This window comes from Acomys russatus, chromosome 24 (genome assembly GCF_903995435.1).
Source record: "Acomys russatus chromosome 24, mAcoRus1.1, whole genome shotgun sequence".
Classification (NCBI taxonomy): domain Eukaryota; kingdom Metazoa; phylum Chordata; class Mammalia; order Rodentia; family Muridae; genus Acomys; species Acomys russatus.
The window spans coordinates 2,751,965-2,763,787 of NC_067160.1; the positions used below are offsets into that span (position 1 = coordinate 2,751,965).

At 50.2% G+C, this 11,823-nt stretch overlaps 2 protein-coding genes across 2 annotated transcripts in view; both read right to left on the minus strand.

Annotated features, from left to right (window-relative positions):
• Timm10 (translocase of inner mitochondrial membrane 10) overlaps positions 1-5,065 on the minus strand; it is a 98,153-nt gene extending 93,088 nt beyond the window's left edge. Inside the window, exon 1 of the mRNA XM_051166447.1 lies at positions 5,054-5,065. The gene's annotated coding sequence lies outside the window, so the exon portion shown is untranslated. The remainder of the gene's footprint in view (positions 1-5,053) is intronic.
• On the minus strand, positions 1,205-5,559 carry Ypel4 (yippee like 4). Its single transcript, XM_051166443.1, has 5 exons — positions 5,263-5,559; positions 2,570-2,894; positions 2,377-2,420; positions 1,963-2,071; positions 1,205-1,820 (listed from the first exon to the last, which is right to left on the minus strand). Exons 2-5 carry the CDS (start codon positions 2,708-2,710, stop codon positions 1,731-1,733), a joined length of 384 nt encoding a protein of 127 aa, XP_051022400.1. The 5' UTR covers positions 2,711-2,894; positions 5,263-5,559; the 3' UTR covers positions 1,205-1,730.
• Positions 5,560-11,823: the final 6,264 nt, after the last annotated feature.

Below are 11,823 nucleotides of genomic sequence, written 5' to 3' on the forward strand. Positions count from 1 at the left end.
ATCTCTTATGTCTCGTCTTCTATTCCAGCCACAGAAAAGCACAATTTCTTCAAATTAGCCCAGCGTGTGTCACATCACACTGGATTTCTCCCTAGTCTTGCCCGTCTTTCTATCGTCATCTCTTTGCCGTGACATCTTAAAGCCAGGAAACTAGTCGGTATTAGAGCCTTTATTATCTAATGGGGATTGATTGCTTCTTTCTGTCCACCAGACTGAGAGCTCCAAGAAGTCAAGCCATGGCTGGCTTGCTCACTCTGCACCTCTGGAGCTGAGCACATTGCCTGGCAAGTGGTACCTACCTATACATATTTGCAATGCCCATGAGCTGGTCTAGTAGTAAGAATGTAATTTATAATATTACTTTACCACAAATATAGTCTTCCCCTCCAAACAGATTTCAAGTTAGAGCACCCCATGTTTGTCACTACCACACTTGTGTTGGTGTTTGTTATTGTCACATTTGTGTTGGTGCTATAGGTTTTAGTTTTGAGCTATTTCCCACTTTAGAGCAACTGCCATAGGTTTTCATTTTAGCCTCAAGAATATCCATGAGTTGATTTTTTTTTAACATAAAGCATAAGTTTGCACTAGCTGCTCACCCTGTATGTGGGTAAAAAGTATCCTCACTGGGAAGAGGTCCAGGAGACTGAAAACATTAGCTCCTCCCCTTGAGCAAGCTCATCAAAACCCTGGTTCATGTGGATGCTTATGGCCTGTGAAATAGGTGGAGGGTCTTGCCACACACAAAGCAACTGCTGGCTTCTACTGGTTTAAATGGGGGGAGGGGAGAGGCTTGCTGGTGTGCATGCAGGGGACAGTACAAGGTCCCTACCTAAGGAAGGAAAGCCAGAACAGCACCTCACAGTTGCTTTTCCCCTTTTTATTAAAAATAAACCCAAACGCTTTATGTATCATACAAAAGTTTCATTCGCTGGTGGCAGTCACAGGAAAGACTGGTCCCGCAGCGCTGATGATCCACCTCCTCCAGGGGACTGGGTCCCGGGAGCAGTGGCTGAGCCTTGGGGAATGCCCATAAAGCCTGCTCTCTCTGGCAACAGCCAGCTGGGGGTGGGAGGCTGTTCTTGGAGCAGCTTTCCCCACCCCTCAATGGCAAAGATTAGATACTTGAAAGTGCCTCTTTAGTGCCAAGGTAAACAGTGGAGTGAAATGGAAACCCCTGTAACTGATTTCCCAGGGTCTAGGGTTTGTGTTTTTTTTTCTTCTGGTCCCATCCGCAGTCCTTTACCAAGAAGTGGGTGGATAAACTACCCTCAGACTCTGGGGCCCTGATATCTGAGACCTAAATTTCACTCCATCCTAAGCCTTTGCTTTTCTGTGGTCTAGCCCCACCACCATTGTGTGTCCTGTTCATTTAAAAAAAAAAAGGCCTATCAAAATTTGGTAATTCGTAGTCCTGTCTGCCTGAGTTCACACCCTGCCATCACTCCATTTTCAGTGCCACAATTATCTCCTCCCACCACCCGGCTCTGTCTGTATTCCCCTGACTGCTACCCACTCCTGAGCCTTAGCCACCCCTGGGGTATCCCAGGCTCCTGTTTCAAAGGGACCCGGTACTGCTGTGATGGGGGGAAGGGAGGTGGTGGTCACTTGGAGCCAGGTTTCCCCAGGGGTGGGCAGTACTCATGCTGGTGCGGACTGCTTGGCAGGGCCAGGGGGCTGATGTCAGGAGGGCGGGGCATGCGGAGGAGGGTCACAGCCCGCTGAGCCCCTCAGTCCCAGCCGTTGTCTTTCACCATGTGTGACATCTCAATGATGTATTTCCCTTCTTTGTATTTCTGGCTGGTCTCAAAAGCTTGTTCCTGGGGGGGGGGGGGGGGGGGGTAGAGTAGTGACCATGGGAAAGAATGCCCCCCCTCCAGGCTGCTCTACCCGACCTGGTCCAACCCAATTCCAAGCTCCCTCTGGGACAGTGGGTTTGGGGGGCGGGGCATGGAGACTTACATATTTCCAGCCCAGTGTGGTCTTGCAGCTTTCACAGAAAATGTCAGCTACCGAGTGGAGTCCAGTGAGCAGGAGGCGCTGTTCAGCTGGCCCACAACCCACGTTGACCCTGTCTCAGGAAACAAGGACCCAGCACACAGTAGGGTTGTTCTGTCAGTCCAGTCCCCCAACCAACCCAAAAGGATTTCTACCTGGGGAAAACCAGAAGCCTCTGCCATCAGCAGGCCACCCCTTTGGGATCAGTGCTTGGGCCTTCTTTCACCCCACAAAACTAGACTGCTTTTCTGAACCCCTTTGCAAAGGGGACGGCAGACCCAGAAGTGCCAGGTCCTTTGGAAGGCTCAGCCCCATTTTGCAATGAGGAAAGGCTGTTGGAAGACTAGCACATACACACAAAGAAAGAGGTACACTCACACGGAGTTAAACAGGTAGGCCCGGCCATGGCTTCCTTGGAAGGACTGTGGAAACAGGACAGACAGTGACCACTGGGTATTCCTCGGCTCCACTGCCCAAATCCCAGCTGGGAGTGGCTGGAGACTTCAGGTGCTCCCATTGCAAGCCTGGAGTAAAAGACTGGGGGAGTGGCAGGCCCTCGCTTCGGCGTTACCTTGGAAATAAGCTCATCGTGTTTGGCTAAGTGCGCTCGGCAATGGACGCAACTGTAAGTGCGGTGGCAGCGCGGCAGGTAGCTGCGGAACGTCTTGGTGGGTAGGCAGGCGGGGGCCGGGCCGGGGTCACAGCTGGGCATGACGGGCTGGAGGGCGATGCCCTGGCGGGCTGGAGGGGCTGGTGCGGTGCAGCCCCCACAGAGACGGTCGCAGGTAAAGCAGCGGAGCAGATTGGCTAGAGCCGTGTTTCAGGAGAGTAGAAGTGTGGGGGGGCTGCCCGGCCAGGGCCCCCCCAGACGAGAACCAGATAGAAATGGAAGTCACCTGGCGAAAGAAGAAGGTGCGTCAGGGGAAGGAGTGACTTCATGAGGAGCCGCTCCGGAGTGGCTAGAGCTGGGGCTCCGCTCACCTGTCCCCTCAACCGTCCCCATCGCCACCGGCCCTCGGCCTCCCGTTGCACTCTGTCCCCTAGAGTCCCATTCTGTTCTGGCAGCAGCTCCAGGCGTCTTGTGCCATAGCCAGGGAGTTGGTACCTTTCTCTCTCCAGAGACAGCAGTCTCCAGCATTTTCCACTGAGAGCAGCCTGCTGGCACAGACACTGCCGTGGGAGCAGCATCACCTGCAGAGGCCCCTCCCCCCCTGTGTCCAGTTCTGTGAGGAACTGCACCCTAACACGAGCTCAGAACCCTTAAAAAAAATCGGGTCTTCCAGGAGGTGTTTTTATTTTCACTATTTATTTATTTATTTGGCTCCCCCCCCCCCTCGCCGTCTCACGACCTCCATTTGCAATAGGTTGGCCCACATTTTGGGAAGGAAGGAAGAACAGGTAGATGGGTACCCTGCTTCAGCTCTCTGCTGGGGTTGAGTCCTGAACCCTGGAACTCCACAGGACTTGCTAACTGCTTCAGTAGCTGAGACCTTACACGTGTCTGGTTCTCAGTCCTGTACCCCTGGCTTCAGAGATCCCAGGCTAGAGGGAGCCGTTGCTGCCTTCCTAGCTTCCAGTCCTCCAGTCTCATCACTATTTACTTACTGTTGCCTTAGCTCTGAGTTAAAGACAGGCACCTAGCCCTAGGAGAAAAATTATCTTTCCTCCAGCAAGTCTGACAGCTGGACCCGTGGAAAACGAATAGCACCTCAGAAGCCAGGCACCTGGGCTGTGCTAGGCTGTGTAGTGGCGGTGGGGGGGGGCAACTTTAACAGGAAAAAAACAGGGTAAGGGACTCCTTATTTTTAAAAGCTGGGCTTTGGGGCACAGGGCAGAAGATGTTTGTTCTCCTGGGAGGCAAAGCAAACACCAGTGACAGGGCAGCAACAAATGAAGTAATTGCCAAGATCTGATTAAGGATCTTGAGACGCTGGCTGGTATCTGCTCACACTCCGGGCCCCAAGTGGCTGAGGGTACTGCAGGCAGAGGATAAGGAGGTGGGTGTCTTCTGTTAGCTCTGATAAGCGGGTTATGGGCCGCCACCACCTCTCTGGTGGGGTAGCCTGCGGGTGTGGGTGGGGTAGCTTGGGTCTCCTTCAGAGATGCCCGCTAGGAACTCTAGTGATGCTAGACCACCAAGCAGAGGAGGCAGTGCGGCTCCAGGTGCCAGGGTAAACAGGCTGTTCTTCTGTCCTCTCCAAAGGCTGCCATGCAGTCTTCCCATGAATTCCCTTGAGTGAGACCATCTTCAGTATCTGGTCCTCTACCCTTGGCTGAGTCCCAGGAAGACACCTTGGGCTGAATTCAGGGTGACATTGTATGCTGGCCTTCCTCGCTACAATTCAGCAGCACTCCCTTGATCTGCCTTCAACTTTGCCTTCCAGTTCCCCTGGAGGTGCCACCTTGAGACACCTACTTCAAGAGACTAGAAGAGGACAGGTTTGCCCTCTCCCGCTTTCTTCAGCTTCTTCCCCAGCCCCGCCCTTCCATCACTGTCACACCTCCCTCCCTGTCCCCTGCTTCTCTGGCCAGCAGAGGAGAAGCTGCACAGAAGGCCCCCAAAAAAACCGTTCAAAGGACACTTAGCGTCATTTCTTCTCCCATCTCTACCACCTCTCGTCATGGGGTGAAGCAAATCAGGCAAATGACTCGGGGGGGGGGGTGGGCAGAAAAACAAAACAAAAACAAAGGTGAGTGGTGGGAAGAGGACGATGATTCCCTGATGCTGAGATGGGGTTGGACCGTGGGAGGGGGGTGGGGAGCAGAAGGACTTGCAACTGACAAGACTGACAACAGACTGCAGCAGCGGTGAGGCAGAGACTGGAACCAGGTGCGAATTCAGTGCCTCTCAGGGAATAAAAAAAAAAAAAAAAGAGGAGGGGGACTTGTGCTCACAATATGTATCCAATTGCTTTGAGGTTTTGCCTCTCCCTGGACCAGCATTTTCACTATGGTATGGTCCGAATAATTAGCAGAGCAGCCAGCTCCCAGGGCGGGCTTTGGGGGTCCACACCAGCAGCAAAAGCAATAAACAGTCATGTCTGGTGCTGCAGCCAAAGTTGCCGGGAAATAAGTGCTAGAGAATCGTCAGAGATTGGGGAAGGATGGAGGAGCCGAGAGAGAGGAGCGGAGGCAGCAGGGAGGGGGAAGGGAGGACAAAGGGTGCATGAATAATGCTTTTGCAAGGGGAAGAAAGCAACACGCAGCAGGAAGAGGAAATTTGCAAAGGGGAAAAATTGATTCGGAGAAGGGCTACCCCCTCACCTTGAGGTCTGCTCCAGAGATCTCCGTCTATCCCTCTCAATCTCTCAGCTCACTCTTCTCTCTTCTCTCTCGGCTCCTTCAGTTTGGAAGGGGATGGATTGGGGGAGGGGAGCTGGGGGGGGGGCTGAGGGCTGGGACTGCAGGCTGGACAGCTGCTGGGGGCCAGAGGTGGCCTCTTATTCGGTACCTCGGTCTGTGGGTAAATGTGGCTGTGTGTTGTGGAACTGCATCATAACACTGTGAGTCATCCAAACCCCCACCCCCCTCACCTCCCACGTCAGAGCAGGGCTGGGAGACACAGGAGGCGGGTGGAGAGGGAGGGAGGGGGCAGGCATCAGGGGACCCGGCTAGAGGAGTGATGTTAGGGAGTGGGGGGCAGAGGGACGGCTGGCTTAGGGGTGTCGATGCCGGTGGTAGGCAAAAGGAGAAATAGGTTGTTAGGGAGCAAGGCTGTATGACCGAGGAAACAGAACCTGAGGGAAGGGCAGGCATGGAGTGAGGATGGCAGGGCTGGGGAAGTGAGAGGTGGATACAGAGAGCCAGGAAGCACATGCACACTCACCATGATACATTCTTCCACCTCAACTCTGACATCAGCTCTGATGCAGGATAAAAAATGCTATCTTAATTGTCACGGAGTCCGCACTGTACTTGGAAGCTTTAAAGTCTGTTTAATGACCCCAAGGAAGCCATAGGTCAAATGCGCCCAGGAACCTCCTCTTCTTGACTACCTCCAAGTTGTCTGTGCTGCCAACGGAGACATCTGTGTGACATGAGGTTCTTGACTGAGCTGTAAACTTTCAGAGGCAGATCCTCAGGGAAACTTCTCTCTGCATCCCAAGAATGCAGCATCCAGTGCAAAGCCCTGCATGCTGAGGAGACTTGCAAAATAGTAGTTTGCTTGCGCGTTCAGACAAGGGCCAATTGTCTGGCTTTTGATCTCAAAGACACCTGAGTCGAAATCTCAGCTCTGCCAATTATTCACTAAGAGCCACGGGCAAGTGACTAATCCGTCTGCGCCATACAGTTCCTCTTCTGCCGGGCAAAGCTAATAATATTTACCTCATGGAGAAGAGACTGCGTGAGATAGCATGTGCATTGCCTAAGACACAATAGGCACTAAGTAAAGAGTAATGTAATTCTCTTTTGTTCCCCCCCCCCCTTTTAAGCCATCATTTAAATTCTTATGAGTTAGTGTTATTTCAGAATAGCGTTCTCTTCATGGGGCAATGAGGCGAGGCGGGAAGGGCTGCAGGTTCCAGGCCAGCCAGTGCTTCATGGCAAGATAAGGAATAAATAAAAAGAAACACTGAACCAATATGAACAAAAACCACATTCTCAATTTATAACCCTTAAGCTCAGAGAGTATTTTCTATTAAATTTTTGATATTTCAAGAGACACGATGGCAAATTTTTGTCTTATGGAGGGATTACACTTTCCCTTGCTACTTTTTTTTTTCTTTCTGAGACAAAGATTTCTCTGTGTAGCCTTGGCTGTCTGGCTGTCCTTGAACTCACAGAGATCCGCCTGCCTGCCTGTGCCTTACAGATGCTGGGATTAAAGGCTTGCGCCACCACCTTCCTGCTCCCTTGCTGTTTTTTTAAAAAACAGCTTCTGGTTGAAACTCATCTGACCCTAAACACTTACGGTGGAGCGCAGTGCTGTCTGTCGCTAGACTATGTGGAACCGGAACACCGGCACCCACAAGACAAAATCCCTCTTCTATATCATAAGCTCACATTCAGAAAGCGAAAAATGCGAGACACAGACTTCCGGAGGGTTGTTTCCCGTCCATTTCTCTTCTCACATGTGAGGGGTGAAGGTTGCGGCAGGGAAAAACAGTACTCAGGGTTAGTGCTAGTTGGGTAGGAAGAAAAGGGGACTTCCGAGTATTCCGTCAGGATCAAGTCTGGAGTTTAGGTAAATTCTGAAAACACAATGTGCTTATCACGAGGGTTAGTACTAGAGGCCCGAAAATGAGAAGAGCTGGCGAAAGAAAGAAAAGAAATCTGGCATGGTGCTTGCCAGCACTCAAGAAGCATCAATGAGGGGATCGCTCTGAGGAAGAGGCCAGCCTGGAGTACATAGGGAGTTTCAGGCCAGCCTGGGCTACAGTGTGAGACTGTGTTTCAAAACAGACAAGCTGTAATTCCAGCACTGTAGAGGTAGAGATGTGAGGACCAGTTCAAGGCTCTGAGGGGATAAGTTTATTGGGTAAGAGATTAAAAAAAAAAAAAAAAAAAAGGAAACATTAAAGTTGTAGAAATGGCCCATCAGGTCAATGCACTTGCTGCAAAAGCCTGACTGAAAACCTGAGTACAATTCCCCAGACAGAATCTGTGTAAAGATGGGAGGACAATCATTTCAAAAAAAGCTGTCTCTGGCCTCTCCACGTGCATTGTGGTACTCTGCCACCCCATACCACCATTATCACACAGCGTGATAAACCAAAGGAAAAGAAAGGAAATAGAAAAGGAAGATGAATTTGAGGATCTAGTCTTGAGGGGGGGGGGGGAAGGAAAGGTCCGTAGGGTGTGGATTTAAAGCTGGAAGCAAAAAGGATATTTATAAATTTAAATAAACTTAGCAACAAAATGATCAAAGATTTCAGCCGGGCATGGTGGCGCACACCTTTAATCCCAGCACTTGGGAAGCAGAGGCAGGTGGATCATTGTGAGTTCAAGGCCAGCCTGGTCTACAAAGCGAGTCCAGGACAGGCAAAGACACCTGGTCTTGAAAAACAAACACAAACAAACAAACAAACAAAACACACACAAAAACAAAAAAAATTTTCACTGGAGAGAGGAGGGACTAGGACAAATGGCAGAATGGTTTGGCAGAGGGGTGGAGAGGGCAGGAGTTGTCTGTGAGACTGGAAATGACGAGGGAGTAGGCAAGCATAGATGGCTTATATGCTGTCTCTCTCTCTTTTTTTTTTTTTTTTGGTCTTTAAGAAGCAAAGTGGAGAGTAATCTCAAAGGGAGAAGAGGACTCTTCCTTAACTCAGCCTGTGATGGTTACGTGACATCTAAGTAAAGGCGACCTCCAGGTAACTGGGAGGCACTCACTTAAGGAAGAGAATGGAGGTGAAGAACCAGAGAGAAAGGATGAGCCAGATGGTGGTGCATGCCTTTAATCCCAGCACTCGGGAGGCAGAGGCAGGCGGATCGTTGGGAGTTCGAGACTAACCTGGTCCACAAAGCGAGTCCAGGACAGCCAAGGCTACAGAGAAACCCTGTCTAGAAAAACAAACAAACCAAAAGGTAAGAAAGAAAAGAAAAGTTAATGCCGCATAGTGAATAACTATAGCACGTCCCAAAGAAAACTGTGCCAGCTAACAACTTCCCTGCCTGAAGACTGTGCCAGCTAACAACTTCCCTGCCTGAAAACTGTGCCAGCTAACAACTTCCCTGCCTGAAAACTCAGGGCTAGGTAGGGCCAGCAAGAGAAAGGTAGACCAGAAAGCTGCCCTAGGCTCTCAGTCTAGGATGAAGTTCTAGGATGAAGAAAGGATTCACCTGCTTTAAACACGAACTGGACTGGTGCTGGAAAGGTGGCTAGGCAGTTAAGAGCAACTATGTCTCACAATTACCGGTAGCTCTAGTTCCGGGAGATCTGACCTCTTCTTCTGATCTAGGAAGGCATCAGGCATGCATGTGAAGCACACACACACATGAAGGCAAAACGCTTATGCATATAAAAATAAAATATGCCGGGAAGTCTTTTTTTTTTTTTGGTTTTTTGAGACATGGTTTCTCTGTGTAGCCTTGGCTGTCCTGGCCAGGCTGGCCTTGAACTCACAGCAATCCACTTGCCTCTGTCTCCCAAGTGCTGGGATTAAAGGCATGCACCTTGCCAGGCAGTCTTGGCTCACACCTTTACACCCAGCACTTGGGAGGCAGGGGCAGACGGATCTGTGAGTTTGAGGCCAGCTTGTATATGAAGTGAGTTCCAGGAAAGCCAGAGGTACACAGAGAAGCCCTCTCTGGAAAAGCTGAAGGAAAACAGGGACGAATTAAAAAACAAAACAAACAGGAAAACCAGTATGAGTTGGGTGGGGTGGCTGGAGAGATAGCTCGTAGGTTAAGGGGACTTGTTACTCTTGACGTGCGGGGTTTGATTCCCAGCACCTGCGCGGCTGCTCACAAACACCCATCACCCCATTTCTGGGGGAGTCAACAGAGTCACCAAGTACGAGGGGGGTCCGTCCGTATATTTACACACAGGCAAAACATCATACTCAGAAATATGTTTGTTTGTTTTTAGCTTTTTGAAACAGGGTCTCTCTGTGTAGCTTTGGCTGTCCTGGACTTGCTTTGTAGACCAGGCTGGCCTCGAACTCACAGTGATCCGCCTGCCTCTGCCTCTGCCTCCCGAGTGCTGGGATTAGAGGCGTGTGTCACCAAGCCCGGCTTTCTTTTCTTCTTATTCAGCCCAGAACCTCAGCCCGTGGACTGGTGCTGCCCACATTGCCTCTTCGGTTACATTTTTCTGAAATCCTTTCACAGACATACCGACTGTTATGCCACAATGGTGTCCAAGATGCATACTAAACCAACCAAGTCGACAAAAGAAATTAACCGTCGAAAAGCCTACTATTAAGCCTCATGGTGCATGCCTTAGAACCCGGCACTCCAGAGGCAGAGACAAGTGGATCTCTGTTAGAGGCTAGTCTAGTCTAAGTAGTAAGTTCCAGGACAGTGAGACTGTCACAAAACAAAACAAAAGAACAACCCAACAACACAAAAGAAGACTCACTCTACTAATAGCTGAATGCTTGGGCAAGTGCCTCTGATTGTCTTAGTTTCCTCCCCAAATGAAATTGGGGGTTATACCTACCTGGGTTTGTAGGGGGTTGTGACACAGACACCTGAAGGAATTTAGAAAAACGTAAAGCAATATAAAAATAGGTAAGGAGTCTCCGCAGCCCATAATAAAAACTTAAGGGTAACATCAGGTACTTTCTATACTGTAGGCACTGCGCTTAGCACATATATTCCATCTAATCTTCAAAACAGCCTTAAGAGGTCAAATATTGTGATTATTCCCACTTTATAGACAAGAGATATCTCAGGGAAAGGAAGCCTGTGATTTATCCAAAGTCAAGCCATGGGTTAGTAACACAAGATTCCAAAGGCCATACTTATGAAAAGTGGATTCTAGACACGGTAGAACAGGTTAGTAGTTGGGTACATGATTGCTTTTGTATAACTGTCAGATGTAGAGAAACAGCTCAGACTCCGGCAGAAGTTGTTCGATAATGACTCTTAAAAGAAATGGAAGAAATTACTGGACATCTTTTTTTCTACATTTACTAAAGAGGGAAAAATTCAGCTTGGTTGGTGGCTCAAGTCAATTACAGCGTTCAGGAGGCCCAAGGCAAGAATATCACCCCCGAGTCTGAGCTACAGTACTGGGCTACAGTAATTACGATCTGAAAAAAGAAAAAGAAAAGAAAGAAGAAAACAAATTATACTTGTTTTCTTCTGTGTGTCAGTTCTACATAGCCTCGGAGGCTGCCTGCTTTCTGCCCTTTCCCTCTGCCTGGGTCTCCTCCTTAAACTGCGTTTCGCTAACTTCCCCACTTTCTGGTTTGTGGTCTAGGCGAGCAGATGACCGAGACAGTGAGGCCTCTCCCTTTCTGAGCATCCTTCGCTTTCCTGGACAGCAGATAGGGAGAGACCATGTAACCGTCTCCCGAGCGTGGGCGAACAGGCAACGTCTCCTCTCCACCGTCGCCTCCTGCGGTCTTCCCGCACAAAGTGACGACGCTGCCCCCGCCCACTTCAGCGCGTCACGGCACAATCCTTGAACTACAACTCCCAGAGGGCCAAGCGGCGGCGCGCGCTCACTTACTCACAAACTACAAGTCCCAATAGGCAACGCGCGACCGCGCCTCCTCCCACCGCGCAAGAGCGGAACCGCCTTTGCTTTTCGGCTGGTATTTAGGTGAGTGTTGTGCGCGGTTGGACTGAGGTCCTGTCTTGAGGCTTCTGCAACGCTGGTTTAGGGCCTGTGGCTGTACAGGTAAGGCTGGAGAGCCCCAATTCACCTCTGCTAGGCGGGAGAAGATTTCGGTGTCGGAGCCAACTGCGACAAATACTGGACCTAGACGTGCGGTTCAGAATCAAAAATACTAATGTACATTTCTTCCGTAGTTTCTAAATTATAGTGTTTTGTTTTTCCTACGCTGGTCGCTGCTATTCCCTGAACGGCGCTGTTACCACCAATTGACCGCTGAGGGGTTGGTTCAGGTTTTAAGTAATTGGACTATAGTAGTTACTAGTAGTCCCAGAGATGGGCATGCGACTGTTTTCTGAGTCCGAACCAGGTAGCCTATTCTTTGCATACTATTCAGAGGCTTCTTTCCTGTTTTCGTTTTTCGAGACAGGGTTTCTCTGTGTAGCCCTGACTGTCCTGGACTCTCTTTGTAGACCGGGCTGGCCTTGAACTCGCAAAGATCCACCTGCCTATGCCTCCCAAGTGCTGGGATTAAAGGCGTGCGCCACCACCGCCTGGCCCGTTACTTTCTTTTCTGATGTAAAGATAGAGGGAAGATC